The sequence below is a fragment of the Adelges cooleyi genome, unplaced genomic scaffold, assembly GCF_023614345.1.
Source record: "Adelges cooleyi isolate 19-005CV unplaced genomic scaffold, UGA_ACOO_1.1 ACOO_flye_CR_arks_rails_tigmint_CR_PRNA_21, whole genome shotgun sequence".
NCBI classification, from domain to species: Eukaryota; Metazoa; Arthropoda; class Insecta; order Hemiptera; family Adelgidae; genus Adelges; species Adelges cooleyi.
The window spans coordinates 9,620,828-9,640,356 of NW_026095871.1; the positions used below are offsets into that span (position 1 = coordinate 9,620,828).

The following is a 19,529-nucleotide window of genomic DNA, read 5'->3' on the forward strand; positions in this document are numbered from 1 at the left end:
TTTTGTTAAAAAATATTAAGTGAGTTAGAAACTTAAGTCGAATTAACTACGAAAAAATATCTGAAGTAAAATCTATTATAATAAGTTTAAACATACTTTTTTTTTAATTTCGTAAACATTTTTAGTATATTTAACAAATAATATGTTTTTAATTGGCTAAACTTAATATCAACAATTAAATTCAATATAAGTAGTGTTTATCTTAATAAAATAAATGTTTTTTTAAACTTAGTTCCAGTCTTACCGCCTAAAAATTACACATATATTACTAACATAGCGTTACAGTGACAGAAGTAAAACAGTTATTTTTACATAAAATTGTATCGACAATAATTTTGACTACACAAGTAAATCGTTACTGTAAAATGATGCGATTTAGCTATAAAAATAATTGAAAGTACCACGTGATGGAAACAAAATTATATTTGTTGGCATTATAATATCAGTATGGGCTTATCCGCCAATCCATAATATGCTAGGGGACAGTACACGACTGACGACACCATAGCTCCAGTTTTTTTTTTAAGTTGATCATGGCTCGTTTATGGCATAGATAGTTTTAAGTTACTGTGGAAGTGGGGGAGAGAAAAATGTCGTTTTATTATAGTTATCACTCCATGCATTTAACTAGGAATTGATTTATAGAACGAATGAATAAAAAATTGTTTAAATATAAATTTTGTAGCTTGTTTTTTTGTTAAGAAAGCGCTTAAGCAGGGCTCTTGTAAAATATTTAACGGAACTGTTTAAACGCTAGGTCCACACTGATATTAGCTCAATAGTTATAATTATTAATTGTAAAAACAATTAATTTGGAATGTAAAAAAAAGTGATCAATGGTAATATTTTTGTAACTGCGGTGAATTATACACACTAATAATTTAGGCAGACAGCGTGACTTGCTTCTTATGTACAATAGCCGTTGAATTATATTATCAAAAAGCGTTTGTGAACATAAACAAAACAGATAGCAATGACAGCAAAACTATGGCCGACATGGTCGATGAAGCGGCTCCGTTGTAAAATCCTCCATACACTTGCAGGTTGGCCGTTTCGATGCTGTGCTTGCAGTAATCTCCGTCTGTAATAATATAGATGATGACCAATACAAATTTCGCAAAACAATAATGTAACTTATACAAAATTGAAGAAAAAAAAACGGGCCAAAGAAATATGCAATTTCATCTTAGTAGCTTCAAGTAAAGATATTGTCTTCTTTCGCCGCCGGCTTACCACTTAAGCCAGTCATACAAGGACGACTGGTTAACATGTCCATACCACAGAGCAGTGTGAATACATTACCCGTAAATGTTATTGTTATTATATTGGATTCGTATAATAAGGGGCTTCTTGTAACATGCCATTTTAGAAAAGAAGTAACTGACCTTTCGGCTAAATTGTATTTCATGTTAATTTTATTTTGAAACTGATGAAATCATCTGTGTGTCTTATTCTATATGTTGATCTGTTCACTTGTATCGAAGATAGAAACACAGTTCGTAAAAATACACACATCTATCACATCTATCTATAAGTATTTCTGACTAACTTAATGGACGTGCTTCTACTCCCATAAATTTGACTTTTATTGTCAAATGCAAATTTTATAACCCTTTAGGGTAAAGAATAAATCCTACTTGGTCTGATGTACTTCTTTTTGGGGACTGTAAAGTAAAAACAAATATTAAACCTAACGCGGCTTACCGTAAGTCCATCCAACAAATTGCTCGGTTCTGAGATTTTCGTTTCGAAGCCATTCTTCGAGTGGCTGGAAAAACTCCCTCAAGGCAGATCCGTCTAATCGGTTTTCGCCTATGGCCAACGACAACGTGTCCCTCCAGTTTTCCGAAGATCCGGGTTCCATTATCCTCCTGGAAAATAACAAAACGTTTCCGTTAGACTTAACACATGGGAAACGTGGGAAATAGAATGAAGCAAATTTCTGAGGAACTAAGTATAGAATTTGCGTACATAGAAAAATATTAACAGTAGAAAAATGAAACATGTAAAGCCTTAACTTAGTCTCTAGTAATATTGTTGACTTATCTTTGCGATGTTAATAAAAGTATACAGGGGATCCTTCTGAAGTAAGACACTCAGTTTCACAGAAAATTTTCAATTTTGAAAATTATTTTTTTCCTATATATTTATTATTCGTTTGCTATGCCATTGTAAAGATTTGAATTTAAGATCAATATTCGTTCGGGGTTTTCAACAATAGCACAACAGTTTTCCATTAAATAATAATATTGACCCCATCGATAACATTGTCACCGTCAGTGTGTTTGAATAGGTACATAAGGCCCCACTTGTCTATCATTATCTCAAAAAATTTTATCGTGTCTGGTTATTGGTGTTCTCGCCTATCGGACAATGCGAACATAAATATGATTGTTATGGGCTACTGGAATTTGGAAAACCGAAGACATATTATGATAATTGTTATAAGGCGAAATGTAATATCTTTGCAAAGTCATAGTAAACGAACAAATTACAATGTTATTCATTATAACAATTTTCAACGTATTAAAAATACGTACCTACAAAATATGTACCTAAAAGTGTAAGAAAACCATTATTTTCTCAAAAAATATTCATATTCTCTGAGAAAATTAGTGTCTTACATCAGATGGATCATCCGTATAAATTTAAGTTTCAGCCTTCAAGTCACGTTTAATTAAAATATTGCTAATACTTTAGTCGGATGACAGTTAATTTATTGTCAATATAAATTGCCTACTTTCAACATGGTCAATTCTTAAATCTGATATTAGGCTTATTGGCGCGACTATATCCACTCCGTACGATTAACATTTTCATATGAGCTACTTTCATTTTCCTTTCATTTCTCATCTTATTTCGACACTCGTTGCCATACACCGTCGTCGGTCACACTACAGTCTTATAAAATAAGAGCCGCCATCATTTGGAAAAGAAGAATTTGAGTCAGATGGTCAGTTGTTCATCATAATCTTTGTTTGAGCTCAAGGAAAATGGTAATTTTTTTTTTTACTCGTTTACTTATTAGAATATTTTGTAATAAACATGACACGGGTATTATAAATGGAATGTTCATGCCCACGCGTGAATTTAATATTTTAGAAATGTTAATCTTGGCACGTTTCGAATAGCACAGTGCAAGACGTGGACATTGTCGCCGAGTAAAATTATCGGCCGGTTATGCGAATTTAAACGAAGGCGGCCGGTGTGCATTTAGTCTTGTCAGGTCTCCCCCGGCCATCGCGTGGTCCGAGATGTTGGTTTTCTTTGGAGTCAAAAACGAGAAAAACGTATGCGGCAGTGCTCGGAGCTCTTCTGGTGGTGGAAAAAAAAACCACCTCGCCTTGCATAACACACACACACACAGTATAGTCACCTGCGTTAAGTGTGTTTTCCCGTTATTAAAAACACCGCATTTCACTGCAATTACAAGAGACTGTCCGTCGGAAACGGTCCAAGGAATGCGGCGTTTCACTTTTGGACAAAAGGTTTTTGCGGCAAATGTAATAATACAACAATAATATATGACGTTCCTTCCATTGATACGGCGCATCGTCGTCACATTCAATTAAAGACAACGCCGGACGTGTTAGATAATCGTCAGTCGGCCGCGGACGAATATTATTGTCGCTAATTAAAACGCCCCCCCCCCTCAAGGCGAAAATATGATGATATTTTTGGTTAGAATAATGAACGTTCATTATAACGAGCTCGGTGTTTGCATATGTTTAGAATAAAGACAAAAAAAAAAAAAAACAACAAAATAACAGCGAATCTAATTGATTCTATTTCACGATGACCTATTCGATCTTAGCATAATTATTATTTGTATACAAAGTGTATAAGAAAAAAAATGCATTGAAAACGGACCAAGGACGAACGCGTGCCAGCAGAAACTCCAAAAAGCATCCATTCGGTCTGTGTGTAATAAATTATAATATATTCCATTAATATGTATGTTATTTAATATGATGTAGACCGTGCTAACAACTATCGTGCGTTATTGTATAACCATTAGTCTAATAAAATATGACTCTGTTTTCGGCAATGTACCCATTTGAATATTACATTATAGTTGTAGTCATAATTCGACTATGCCTGACACGCAGCAAAATTATCGTAAGGCTGAAAATCAAGGGAATATCAGAGTCTGTGGAGGTCTCATTAATAATTAGTTTAAATTTCTGTGGCGTTTTTAATGTCTTTAGTATTCGATTATATGTCGACATACAACTAAGTAGGTTTTATTTTTTATAATGTCCGCTTGTTTATTATAAACTGCACGGTAAAAATACATTATAAGTAAAAATAAATTAAATACATCACCTTGAAGAAGATGATGCATTAAGACTAATTTGTTTATGTTACCATAATATAATTTAATTATTCACGCCTATTTCTCATTCCGAGTACAAATGGAATTTCATTAAGAAACCAAAATTCCAACCGAAAAGCTTGCATTGGGACCTATTCTTTATACCTATATGTTTGGTAATTATTCATGCTATGGGCGCTTTGAGAAAACTTCAGTTAGGTTAGGTCACGAATTAAGATAAACTGGATAGCCAACGGCTTATAATAAGCTGAAACCAAAGTGGACACACCAAGTGCAAAATTGATCTAGCGCTCTAAGCGGCATTGAAAATATTAAGTAGTAAATATGATTACAATTCCAAATACCATGCTACATTTATCCATGGGTAATTTATTGGTTATATTTCATTACTATACTAGTAGGATAGTATAGTAAATTGCTTAGTATGATAGGTGGCGCTAGATAATTTTTACACTTGGTGTGTCCACTTAGGTTTCAATTTGGTAGTGGTTTATACTTTATTATACGTCGTTGGCTATCCAGTTTATCTTAGTTCGTGGGTTAGGTGAATCAAAAAATATAGAGAAACACTGAACTAAACTATAAATAAGACGACATCTATCGGTCTAAAAAATTATAAAGAAAATGAGTTTAGAGCAGTTTTGAATAGGATGATAGCCAGAATATATTTTAGGAATATATGGGATGTAAAACTAACTAAGTAGAAAAAAAGAAACGAAACTCATTTGAAGGCATTTAGATTTACAGTAATGTTTTAATTATGTAAACTCAGTTTACTGGGATCAAGTAGCATGGGGACAGGTTTCCTTCTGATAAATGCCATACAGTTATTTATGACTTTATAAATGTGTTACATAAAAAGTACTTACTTCAGGATATCTCCTGCTTCTTTACTTCTGTAGATGTCGCATTTGTGTAGTAGTTTGTTGGGATCGTTAGGCCTGTACTGTCCGGAAGCCAAACACATGGCCTTGTGGATTTGGAACTGAAGTATCGTGCCAAAATAGTATCTAAAACAAAATTAATTTCAATCAATTATTTATTTAAATAAAAACCACACAACATACACGTTGAGCATCTTCTCTTCAAAATAATAATAATTTGTGAATTCAAATTTTTAGCTTATAGATCCGGAATTGTATGAGATTGGTACTTTGGTGGCTCAAAAGTTCAAAAAGTCAACTTACCCCCGAGACAGGAAAAAACAAGTTTGCCGGGATTTCAGCTTTCAACTTGCTATAAATTAGCAAAAAAACGGTCAGATCTAGTGAAATTTTTTTAATGAATATTTACTATGCATGCCCCTATCCACAAAATGCCTGAAATCTAAATTTTAATAATCCCGCACCTCCCACAGGGGTTGACATTTTTTTAAAAATATTTAGGTGCATTTTTAAGACTTGAGAGCCGAAAATTAGATTGAAGATATTATCTATATTCTATAACATGTATAAAAAAAAATCAGAAAGTTTTGATGTGGTTCTCCAATTGACATAATTTGATCACCATTCGATCAATTTATGTTAAATATTGCCTATATTATGTTATATTGCCTATATGTTGCCCCTTATTAGCTCTTTTCACTCTCCTTTCAACTATATACAATTGTGTGTATACACAATGTACACCGGCTACGCGATTTGTACTCCGATGAGAGGAGCAGAAAAGTAATGCGTTGAATTCCTTATGGCCGTTATTATACATACGCCCGTGGTGCAAGTTAAACGCCAGTTAAAGCCTTATACTTTTTAACTATAAGTAAAATAATTGTTTGTATTACCAATCATATCCGTTAAATTGCACGTTTAATTAAACTGATAAAACGTTAAAAACCATACACAATATCATTATAATAACTACATTTGGTCGGCGCCACCTATCGTCTCGTACAGTTTGTTTTTGTTATTGTTTGAATATTTAAAAAAAAACCAGTTCTACGCCAACGCCGGTTAGATCCGGCAAAATGTAATAAAATACATTACAAAATATACTCGTTTGTGTTGATACGTTACGTAAAGAAGGACACGGCCAGCGGTTGATAATATTATTATACATATTACATACATCTGGAAAGTGCAAATGTCGTTGACCTACCTCGTCGGTTTTGTGAAGTGTAAGGATTTAAATTCAAGGTTACGTTTATTTCGATAAAAAAATTGTGATTTTTTCTTAGCTTCGACGTTTTTTCATTGCCAATGCATTATATATTTACTGTTTATTTTTAGGTATGTTAAACGCCAGACAACCGAACCCTCCACCAAGTGATTACAGTGCGGAGACGTGTTTCGTTCACCGTCTGTCTGGTCGCGACATTTCCGAGCAATTACTAAATTCCTAATACGCGACAAAAAAAAAAAACGACCAATGAAAAATATTATTTACAATTTTTTTTACCTACGTCTAAAAATCTTTGGCAATATTATAATATGTTATTATTATTTCTTCGTCGAAATCACATTAATTCCACAGGAATTTAATTCTTTTACACGTAAAATAACAAAAAAATTACATAAATATATATATATTGCTGTTATATTATAATATTATTTATTATGATAGAGTGTAATATATGGAAATCTCGCCGAAAACTCTCAGGGAAACCGCATATTATTATTTGTACGGCGTGTTTGTCAATGGTTTGGAAATTTATAAACAAGCAAATCGAAACCGCTCCAGAATATAATAATAGTAATAATAATAATAACAATCATAATGATAATAACACTACACACACAAACGCGGTATGAATACTGAATAGCAATGCGGTTCTTAATTTGTATTGCACATCACGGTGACGGTGTGTAACACAAAACCGGATATACTAATAATTGTAATTAATATATTGCACCCAAAGGGGGAGATGCTGTGATATTGATTCAATATAGCGCCGTACCGAAACGTTTGTTCCGGGACGCGTTTCTTACAACGAAGGAGTTAACGCGGTAGGTATAATACGAATACAATGTTTTATGTACATATTATTATTATTATTATCACCATCCAATTCCGTTTGGGTGTATGTTTATAGTGTTATTTCGCATACGCTTTCGAGAGTTGTGATCGGGCGAGATTTTTAAAGAGATACTAGATTTCGTCAAAAAGACAAGTAGCTTGACCATCATTTTTGAAACGATTCAATTAATGTAAAAACCAATTAAATAATCAGAAAAGTCGGACGCTCAATAAACTTGACTTCGAGTCAATTTGAAAACGGTAAACAATTTTCATTTTCAAAAAAACGATGATAACGTTATTTCAAATATACAATTAAACTCAACAACGATATAAGTATTAGTTTCTCTCGATCATAATATTATGAATTTGATCTATTATCCAAATTGTCATCAGGTAAACATGTAAATTACAAAAACTTTAAGTTTTATTTAGTTGTAGTATGTAAATTAATTGGTTCATTGAAGTTAACCTCTGAAATGTTAATTATAAGTTATAATATTTAGTTTTTGTTGTACTGAACATATTTTGTCTGAGAGAAAAACAGTAATATTATAATATCATTAAAATAAAATATGTATCAAGTTTCTTGCAAAACAAGTTTTTCAACAATTATATTTAAAATGAACATTTTGCGAGTAAAACCTTGAAGGTAGATCAAACCCAGTTGCATTTTTTAAAGGTAACTCACTGCTAAATTACTTCCCCGAATAATTGCAATAATTTAGTTGTAATTTGTCAATTTGTATACTTTTTAACCCCAATATATTTTATATACTTGTCTAACTTAAATGTTACATGTGCGAGCTGTTACAGTCGTTATTCAGTAATTAAAAGCTAAAAAAAAGTCTCAAAACTTGATGTTATTTGAAATGTTATTATTATCTAGTTATAGGATATCTTGTGGATTTTGAAAGGAAAGAGATTACGGACTTTATTAAATTTCGATTACCCAAATTATACCTCCGCATACAATGTATGGTCAAAAGACTATTACAGGAACGTAACAGCTCACATGCAACTATTATAGTCATATACCTAATATGACTATAATAGGAATATATGGATAGTTTTGATCTAGACTCTATAAATATCGTTCGGATAGACACGAAATCAAAACACACACATAATATAATATATTATCAAAGAAAACCAATATCTTTACAGGTCCGCGTTGAAGCCGCAAGAACGGTGTAAAATTTTTCGGAAGAAAGCCGACTGTGATCTAATAACGTTATTAGATACTGATCGAAGGATCTACTCTGCTGACAAACTGGGAGACACGTAATAATAATATGTGCTATTCCGCGACGGCCGAGTTACACAATGTCGCTGCTGTTAGTATAACACAAAATTGGTTTTATCATTTAATTTGTGCCGTGTGCTGTTTTTTCGCCGTTGATAACTTAATAGTATTTACCTTTAATATCATGAATCAGACGTAACCGCGTCTGTCACGAGCAGACACCGTCCCTAAGCAGATATATTATAATGTCTGTGTGTGTGTAATTCCTGGCACGATTTTTGTCACCAAAAAGTATTTCTAGATAATAACAGCTATAACAATAATACGACGTGTAATGTGTTATATTATTATGTTCTATTCGCCCACACTGACAACCAAAACGGGATCGTTTACGCGCCATCATGATATTATTATCATTATTAGCATTACAGTAGTGTATAATATAATTTGGCTGAGCAACATTTTACTACCACACCGAACCGATAGAAGCCAAATTTAATAAAACAAATTTATCGACTCCTTAAATATGCATACACGCTGTTATTTAATTGGATGCAATTTAAAAGTGATTTATCTTTTTTTTTTGTCGAAATCTTTAACTGTGTATTATTGTTGCTAATAATACCTAATTTTTACAAATTTACTAAACGTTGAAACTATTTTACCGCATATTATACCAAATACTCGTTTTATAAAATAGTATCACTTTCTCAGGTAAAACACGGAAATAATATGATAGATATATATATTATAGTTATTTATAATTTTATTAAAACTAAATGCAAACTGATAATACTCAATATATAGAAGATGTCTTCGTTCATGAGCAACCGAATTTAATTTTAGCAATAATGAGATTTATATTGTTATACATTCGGAGAAAAAGATAAATCTAAGCTAGTCTAAATCTGAACTTTGCTAAAAATTGGCCTTGCTGAAGATAAAAAAAAATTTGAAAAAATGCTATCCTCAATTATTTGTTAATACAGTTTTACTAAGAAAAATAATATAGGTGCAACACTACAGATGTTGGGAGGAGTAATCTAACGTTAAATGGAGCTGCTTAGCCTATACCCTCCGGATTTCCTCCGCTAACAACAATACTGCCCGTGAAAATCCCATAAAGCCGGTTTGGTTGTACACTGTGCTCTGTTCGTTGTCTTTTGATGCCATCAGCCTGGACTAAGGTAGACATATTATTGCTCTCTTAAAGGTCAATGTCTAAGAACGAGCGAATTGCACCTTCACCATAATATTATTATTTTTTACACACCCTGCACCACTCGTTAGGTTTTTACCGGGTAGATTAAGTACAGTAGTGTACACGCATAGTATGCATACACAAGCTGTTATGGCACTCATCCAAAACGTTTACCACCGTCTGCAGACACTCGAAGCGGGAGGACTAGAAGTTAAATGCACGAGACAAGCGAGTGTCTGTGAGATGTTGGTTGATATGTAAAAATTCATATAGAAAACGAAATCTAAATTGTATTATACTCCAAACGATATATTTTTCTTTGTTGAAACTAAAATGTATCATCCGTTTTCTTTCGAGAAGAATATTGTTCGCATAAGTACAGTTATTATTTCATATTACACTAAAAAAAACCTACAACGTTCAATTAATGGTCGTACATATATTTGAAATCCTATTAAAACCTGCTTTAAAAAAACCTCTCCTAAAACTTATTGGAGATATTTCTCACGAAGCAATTTCAAAATTTTATACTTGGACTCCATTCAGATGCATTATTTATATTCATTATTCAGTTTACCTAAGTACATAAAACCCAACCCATCCTGACCGAATTTGTTAGCTTTGTTTCGTACCAGACAGACGAGTAAGCTAATTTGGAAGTTTGTATTTGATATTTAAATACTATTTGTCATTTTATGCAGATGAGAGTTGACGATTATTATTCAAGGTGAGCTATTATTTGTAAATTGCTATAAGACTGTTTTTTAACAAGTAAACAACATAAAATAATAAAAGGTAACGATTATCAGTTCTTATATCTGAATAAATTTATTACTCTTTTCCTAAATAATGTGCATAATTGTGTATTATATTTTAGGGCCTATTATATTATTTTAAACATGCTAGTATATTTTATTATTAAAAAAAACGATAGGAATTAACAAAATATTATGACACTATCCAACATAGCTTAATCTAATCTTTAGACACAAATTAACAAACGATCACTCTCCAAAACTAGTTTTTTTTAAGTCATAAGTCTCATTGATTTTGCTTATGCAAAACGATTTAAGCTAATGGATTTGAATTGTGGTAAAAAAAATGTATTATGGCATACTATATAATGTCATGGAATCGTTACTAAAATCAACGTTAATGATTGTACGGACTGAAAATAATGTCTTCCGTGGGTGGATAAGTTATTATTATACAACTTCACTTAACTCCTACATTTGTACATTGTAACTAATTATAGGAAATGATTTATATTAAAATTATATTCAGAAAAGGACCGTTGAACTAACTAAACACAAAGTAATGAACTCGTGTCGTTCATAATTGCATACACATTTATGTAATGGTTTGTTGCTGCGAATATATTTATGTTTCACTGATTTATTATGCTTCATCTGAGTTCTGATTTTTTAGGAATACAAATTTAATAATAAAATCAGTCTTTATTAACAACACTTACATAGAGTAAGTTATTTAATAAATTAATACAAGTAAATCCGTGGAGGAAAATAAATAATATTAACAGAATAGTTATTAATCGATTTCTTTGATACTTTTTTTCCGTTTATTGACATCCATTACAAATGTCCTGTAGCCAGTGCAAAGTACCTACTCTAATTACCATACACGAATTACTAGAAAATGATATGAAAAAATTTTAAGGTGTGCCAAGATTAATCATAAGCACACCATGGCATTATATAATTTTACATAGATTAAAATAAAATTGTCTCGTAGTCGCACCAGAGTCATAATGGGGATAGTTGGGAGTAGATGGTTAGTCGGGTGCTGTACATAATATGTCACTGGGCCTTGGCCTGTATTGTATTATTAAAATAAAATAAAATAATAGCTATGCATTTGAGAGCAAAACTACTATGAAATTAATAAACAGTTTTTTTTTAAAAAAAATTTGAAATTTTTTCTTTAACCCGCTGAAAATGGTTAGAATAGTTCCAAATTTTTTTTTATCAACCCTAAAAACACTTACATTAAATGATGATAATATGGTAGTATATTATATCCAACGAATATCCCATACAAGTTTGGAAGTAAATAAACGGTATTTAACAAATGTATTGCTTGCCGTAATTTTAAGATGACAATTCTGCACATTTTTAGGGTGTTTTTTTCTATTTTGAAGGAGTTAAAGTTATTTTTTTTCTTCAATTTTTGCCTTACCATACGATTCTGGATCGATAGAGATGCTACTCGAGAAAATCGGCCGACCGAAAAAAAGTTATCAACCTACAAAAGTATTATGTAACTATAAACCCATAATTCATTAATCATATGGAATGCTGCATTCACTGAAATACTTAGAAGGTTTTTGAGATTCGACAATCCTCTATAATTACTTATTGGATAATTACCAACAGTCAGAAAGGAATTTACAATGCTTTGCTAATAATAATAGTACTTAACTGATTTATGTACCAGAGGTAAATAAATAGTTGTTGTTTTTGAATTATGCTTTTTTAGTAAAAAATAACGAAAAATAGAAACAAAAATTGACTGAAAATAAAATATAGTGTAATAAATTATTACTTATTTACACTGGTCGAATCGTTGAATTTGGTGTTATAATAAGATTAAAAGGTAGAATAATATTATACCAGATTGAGAATTGAGGCCATGAGATGATTTAAATATCAACGACTTTAATTGACGCTCAAATATTATTAACAAAATAAAATCTATTAAATAAATCATATTTACTATGAAACCATTCTTTTCGTTTATAGATAGTTATATATAGAAATATAAATCCTCTTATGTCGGTATTAACCAGTTAATAGAATACTTATAATTATTCATGCAAGTCTTCTATCGTCGCTAAAAAAAAAACATGTCAAGTTGCCGAGGCATAGTATTTAATACAGCCAAAAAAATTAAAAAACCAATGAATTATTTCACACATGAGTAATAATTATTGAAACATTAGTATTCCAGTGTCAAAAATCGAGTAGATTTTCTTGCATAACATATTTCACATAAATCATAATATTATATTTTGGCACAAATTGTATTTATGTACAATACAACAATAAAAAACACTTAAACGAAACAATAATTTACGAGAAAACTCGCAGGAATCTTATGTGAATGTTATTTTTCGTATATTATACAGCAAAAAAATGCTATAGGGATCACTTTTAAGTATGATAAAACATTTGGATTTTATTGAAAATCAATTCACTTTATTGACTTTATGTGACAAAGTTGGGTGACAATAACGTAAAATCAATTAATAATTGTTCCGGTACGATGAACCACAATGAGCATGTACATTTCTGCTTTTCTATCGTCTTTTTTAATTTTACAACAGCTTCCTTGTTGCATGCATTTTGGCCGTCGTAATAATTATAGGTTTATTACTGACTTAATTGCCAGGCTCGTGTCTACTTAGACGTCAACGATACATCTACTAAATATAACGATGCATGTACTGTATTGGCCGAGAAGGCGATTAACACCGCCAAATACCTAATTAGGAATAGCACCGAGCAACACTCTCACCGGTTTTGTGAATGTTTTATTTTTCCTTCTAGTTATGTCATCATTTTGTGTTCCACATATGCATTACTGCCGCGCAAGAAAACTCATCAAACCGGTGAATTAGTGTACATGCATTTTCACCTTGACCAAATTCACACAAAATTATCGTTTTAGCTTTAACCAATCGCCCGGTCCGTACTAATTATGATCTGTAATAATAATAATGACAACCAATCATTTTCCCCGTACACTTTGGTATTAGTGATTACGTTACGCTCACAACAAAGCACTTGTAATTTTTCAACGTTCAACGTTCGCCTAGATAAATATTATACTACTTAGATTATCTAAATACACACACAACGTAAAATATCTATTGCAAAACGGATAGATATAGGCACCACGAAAAGCATATTAGAATAGGAGTCGATGATTATAACAAAATCATTACAACATAATTCCCTATAAAAAAAATCCACACAAGACAACGCTTTAAGTACAAAAGTATTTGCAATTGACAGTTAAAGTATACATACACAGTATACAATATATTGATACGATAAATTAAATATCATTCGAGGTCAGTGTCATACAGATTGGTTTAAATACAGTTGGGACAAAATGTAGTTAGTGCGAAGAGGGGAAATACGATTACCCGTTAATAGTAATTGCTTGTGTCTATGGAATTTTGCCTTGACGTTTGAATGGATATCGATAAAGGGCAATGATATTGATTTTGGATCAATCGAATATGTAATGAACTCACCAACGGATGATATAACACCTACTACACACCAGTTTCAAAGTAATCGCACTTCAATTTTTTTTTTAATTAGAGACTGAACAGACAGACGATGAATTTCCGTTTCAGAAACAAATATACAAAATAATGTCATCACATAATTAATATACATACTGACACCGTACACAAATACAATTTCCCAAGATACAAATCTAGGCCTGTAAAATATGCCCTTCGAACAGACGCGAAAAACATATTAATATATCCCAGCTAGGAAAAAATAATTCAGTATAATTATTGCATGCTTCGAAGACTGTTTACCAAAGTTGTTTACCATGATAACTAAATATTTATTTTTTGACTTGTACCACTTTTGAAAGACATGTGCAGTATGTATCTCTAGGATAAACCAGTAGTTATACAAAAAAAAAATTCTACACCGTATTGCAAACATTTTAAATGGAACTCAAAGAAATCAAATTTTGTTCCAGCCGATTAACATACTGTCCTTGAATATTTTATAAAACGATATGTTTAAATTCCAATAGTAACGCAGTCATAATATAAATTCTGGGTATCGTTTGAACATATTTTGTGATTTTTAAAAATATCGTTTTGATCGTGTTTAATAATATCAAAATCGGTAAAACAATAAGTTTAGTATATTAGTTTGATTGCATTCCGAAAGGAAAAGTCAAACGGCAAAATACAGTTAAAACTTTTTGTGTAAAAGATTTTTTCTCTAAAAAACACAAAAGTTTATCTTGATTTTATAGAGAACACAAGAGAATTAATCAGAAAATGAATACCAGGAAAACAATTACCTTTATTCCACCATACCTAGAACCGTTATCCCAGAAATCAAATTATAGATCAAGTCACTGCAATGAATCCTATGGAACGTTTTTTGGTATTCATATATACTTTTTTTCATTTATACTACTAATGTAATTTTCGTTTTTTTAATTTTATACATAAAATTCAAATAACATTACATTACGATTATATAACACCGGCACATCGTGGGTGTCAAATGGAAAAACACAGACAAGAAGCATCTCGTGCAAATAATGGATTCTGCATTTCGGCCGGTGTGTGAAAGGGGATAAGCGACGGTTGTGTCCGAAGGTCAACGAACAGGATTCTCCTCCTTTGTGGAACTCAAAAATAATTATTATCACCGCGCACCCTTGACTTAACGTAAACAACCGGTTTAACGTTTATAGAAAAAAAAACAAATAATTAAAAACATTATATACCGAGAAAAAAAAACATTTGAACAAAGATGTTCAACTAGTGGGAGGAGGAGCTTAAGACCGAACAGTGTAAAAAAAAGATAGGTACTCCCATCATCGCGGGATTACTGGTTTTTTCGACAATATTCTAGCTGGAGACCGTCCAACTTTCTGAAAGAATATATATATTAAAGGCGACTCGATTGGATATCCAGTCAATTGTTCGCTGGACAAGGCAGAGTCAACATGGCTTCAGCTACTATGGTGAGTTCAAATATATTTCGTAATATTACTTAAGTACTTCGGCAAAGTTTCTATTATTATAAATAATCAAAATAAATCCGTAACCGTTAATAATTTAATGTCACTCAACTAAGACTTAAGTTTATAATTTTTACTTCAATTTTATTAAAAGACATTTTTTTTCAATCCAATTATCATTGAAAATTAAATTAATAAATGTTAATACTTGATCACAATAATTGAGAACATAGTCTAATTCTATCTCGATATATTGGTTCTCAATCATATATGGTCATGTGTTAACGCCATAGGGTATAAATACAAATGATACAATTTTATATTCGAGAGCACAATCTGTTATTTTAAACTAATGATCTGATTGTATATAAGTTTCTATACAGTTAGTTGTCCCAATTGATAATTTAAATAATCAGTTATATTCAAATTGTTTACATAGACCATTAATAAAAAACTTTGAGTACTTAATTATATATTATTAATTATACCCTCCAGATATCTCGGATAGAATATAATATCTCGAGGGTATAACAAATTATGTATAATTAAGTACTCAACGTTTTTTATTAATGGTTTATGAATGAGCAATTTTAATATAGCTGATTATTTCAACTGTCGATTGGGATAACCAATTTTATTTAAACGTATATACTATCAGATTATTAGTATAATATAACAAGTTCTGCTCTAAAATTTACAAATGTTTTTGTTTGTATTTATACCCTATACATTTTTAGTTGATCATTTTATGTGTAAATGGGTACAAAGAAAAGATATGTGTATAACACTCCTACACCTAGTCCAGTATATACTGGAAGGATTTTAAAAATGTTAATATATATATATATATATAATTATATATTTTAGAATACTAAAGTTAAATAAATTCAAGTACTGCTATATAATAATGTACAAATAAGTGGTTAAGTATAAATTATTTTCTAACCGTCCAATAATTATTAAAAGGTGCCAGTTATTTATTAAGTAAAAGTGTTTCTTAGCCTATGTAGGCTAATAAGTAAAAGTTTAATATCTTATTCTATTAACTTCTACGGTAGATTTAAATATTTTATTTTTGAAAACCATGTCGCCTTAACAAGTAAATATTGTTTGGAACATTTTTAGATAATACATATTTTTAACGATTGTGCAGGGTGGAATTTTAATACAACTCGATTCTGCAATTTTATAAAACGTAAATAATAATGTTTTTTTAAATATGTTTAGGTGGGTTTATAATTGTGAAACAATAACGTAGTCTATTGTTACATAGTCAGTATTAACGGTTTTTTTTAATATTAAGGCGGCATGGTTTTTTATTAACCTATTTATCTATTTTACCGCCTCTTTGTATGCTATTATAATTTCGGATGTAAATAATTTATAATTGTGACGTTTTTTGATAACCTTGGGTTAAGTCCTAGTAGAACATCGCAATTATGATTAGATTTTTAGATGAAATAGAAATTTACTCTTTCTCAAGTAATAAATAGTATTATAATAATATTAGGTTTTGGTTTAAGAAGTATACACCCTGTAGATTTACCGTTTTATTTGTTTTTTATTTAAATCGTTCTAATTTATTTACGAAATTTGAAATCATTATTTTAATTATATGTATACGTATAATATATTGTATTGACGGTTTTTTTCGATTTTTTTGTTTTGTTTCTAGTTTAAATTAGCTCTTCTCGGCTTCCTAGTCGTATCTTCCTCATTGGCGGAAATCAAATCCGACAAAAAGGGAAAACGCGCAGCGTTCGCTTTCGGAACCAAGTACTTCGGTTCGTCCACACCGGCTCCGTTCGCCAACTCATACCCGACTACCGCCGCTCCCTTGAAATCGTTCTCCTACTCCACGGCGGCTCCATTGGCCTACAACGACTTCTCGTCCACCATCGCCCCTGCCGTAAAATCCTTCTCCGATGAAGGCTTCTTAGCCGGCTCTACAGCCGCGCCTCCTTTGGCCGGACCCGCGTTTTCCGACGCCGCCGCCTCCGGCTACTCGTACTCGACTCCGGCCCCATTCGCCAGCTCGACCTTAGCCCCGCAGTACCCGGCATCTTTTGCTGGTTCTTCGTACCCGACCTCCTATGCCGCCGGTTTGCAGTACCCGGCCTCATACGGATCGCAGTACCCGGCCTCCTTCGCCGGCCAGCAGTACCAGGCCTCCTCCTTCACCGGTTCGTCCACACCGGAACCGGTCCTCCTCAACAGATCGCCGGCTTTCGACACGGCCTACGGTAGCTACTACGGAAACTCTTATGGCTCTAACGGCCAGTCTTCTTACTTCGCCTCTTCCACCGCCGCGCCGAGCGGTTTCGAAGGCTCCACGGCCTCCTCCGCTTCCTTCGTCAAGTCGGAAGACGCCGTCCAAGTGAACGCCGCCCCAGTTCCGGCACCCAGCCACGAAGTGCACATCACCAGGGAAGTCCCGGTACCTTACTACGTGCAAGTCGAAAAGCGAGTGCCATACCCCGTGCTCGTCCGCGTGCCACATCCATACCCGGTCACGGTAGAGAAGCACGTCCCGTACGCCGTTAAAGTCAACGTGGACAGACCCGTACACGTTCCACAACCTTACCCCGTGGAAATCGAAAAGAGAGTACCGTACCCCGTGGAGAAGCCAGTGCCCTACGAAGTCAAAGTGCCGGTGGACAGACCGTACGCGGTTCACGTGCCATACGAGAAACCAGTTCCTTACCCAGTCGAGAAGCCCGTGCCGTACCCAGTCCGTGTGAATGTCGACAGACCGTACCCAGTAGAAAAGCCAGTGCCGTACCCGGTAACGGTGGAGAAAGCCGTTCCTTACCCAGTCGAAAAGGCCGTGCCATACCCGGTAGAAAAACTGGTGCCGTACCCTGTAGAAAAGCGAGTTCCGTACCCAGTCAAGTACGAAGTGCCAGTAAAGGTACCTGTCCCCTATGAGGTCAGAGTTCCAGTCAACGTAGATAGGCCAGTTCCCTACCCGGTAGAGAAGAGAGTGCCGTACCCCGTCCAAGTTCCGGTCGAAGTCAAGGTACCCGTACCCGTCCAAGCTCCAGTCCAACGTTTCGCCACCGTACACTACTATCAACATGGCGGTTTCGAAGGCCCTCAATTGGCCCAATTCGGTAAAGCCGGATACAATGCAGCTTCCGGAAGCGGCGAGTTCTACGGCTCTAACGCCGGCCAGGCCTTTGGCTCCACTGCCGCCCCGGCACTTAACGGTGCCAACTTCTACAGCTCCACTGCCGCCCCGGCACTGAACGGTGCCAACTTCTACAGCTCCACCTCAGCCCCGGCTAGTTTCTACGGCTCCAACGCCGGCTCATCTTTCACCTCAACTGCCGCCCCCGCGCTTTCCGGTGCCAACTTCTACAGCTCCACCCCAGCCCCGGCTAGTTTCTACGGCTCCAACGCCGGCTCGGCCTTCGGCCCCACCGCCGCCCCCGCACTTTCCGGTGCCAACTTCTACAGCTCTTCCTCCGCTCCGGCTAGTTTCTACGGGTCCACCGGCAGCCCTGCCGGTATCTTTGGTTCCGGTGTGTCCTCGGACGGCTACTTCGGACTCAACGAAGCCCAGAAGAGCGGTTTGTTCGGATCGCAGAATTTCTTCGGTTCGTCCACCCCGGCCCCATTCGGAGACTTCGGCAAGTCTCTAAAATCTAACGACGATGCTTCCGTGTCTTCTGGACAAGAAGCCGTCCAGATCGGTGGCCAAAAATCCGTCGAACCAAAAGTCGAGTCCAGCCAAGCATCCGAAGAACCGAACAGCACAAAGTAAGAGGAATATGAGTCTTAGCTGACCATAAATCATACGTCAAAAAGAAATAGACTGTTTCGCCGATCAACTGATGATAACAGTATTATAATTAGGTACACTTCTTTATTTTTGTCAGTAATAATTATCGATAAACTCGACAAAACAGATATTATATATGTCATATAAATATTTTTTTTTAATATAAAAAGTTTATCGATATTTGAAAAACCATTATGTTATTTGTGTACAATTTTTAATTATATATAAATAAACTTCCAAATAATGTAATACGCATTCT

At 33.8% G+C, this 19,529-nt stretch overlaps 2 protein-coding genes across 2 annotated transcripts in view; one reads left to right on the forward strand and one right to left on the reverse strand.

Annotated features, from left to right (window-relative positions):
* LOC126834798 (angiotensin-converting enzyme-like) overlaps positions 1-19,529 on the reverse strand; it is a 39,683-nt gene continuing 20,154 nt past the window's right edge. The window contains exons 11-13 of the mRNA XM_050566975.1: positions 5,206-5,346; positions 1,705-1,871; positions 1-1,081 (exon numbers count right to left, since the gene is read on the reverse strand). Of these exons, the coding sequence (XP_050422932.1) occupies positions 936-1,081; positions 1,705-1,871; positions 5,206-5,346 (454 nt within the window). The 3' untranslated portion in view covers positions 1-935. The remainder of the gene's footprint in view (positions 1,082-1,704; positions 1,872-5,205; positions 5,347-19,529) is intronic.
* LOC126834799 (adhesive plaque matrix protein-like) lies at positions 15,356-19,519 on the forward strand. Its single transcript, XM_050566976.1, has 2 exons — positions 15,356-15,489; positions 17,162-19,519. The coding sequence occupies exons 1-2, from the start codon at positions 15,472-15,474 to the stop codon at positions 19,250-19,252; spliced, it is 2,109 nt and encodes a 702-aa protein (XP_050422933.1). The 5' UTR covers positions 15,356-15,471; the 3' UTR covers positions 19,253-19,519.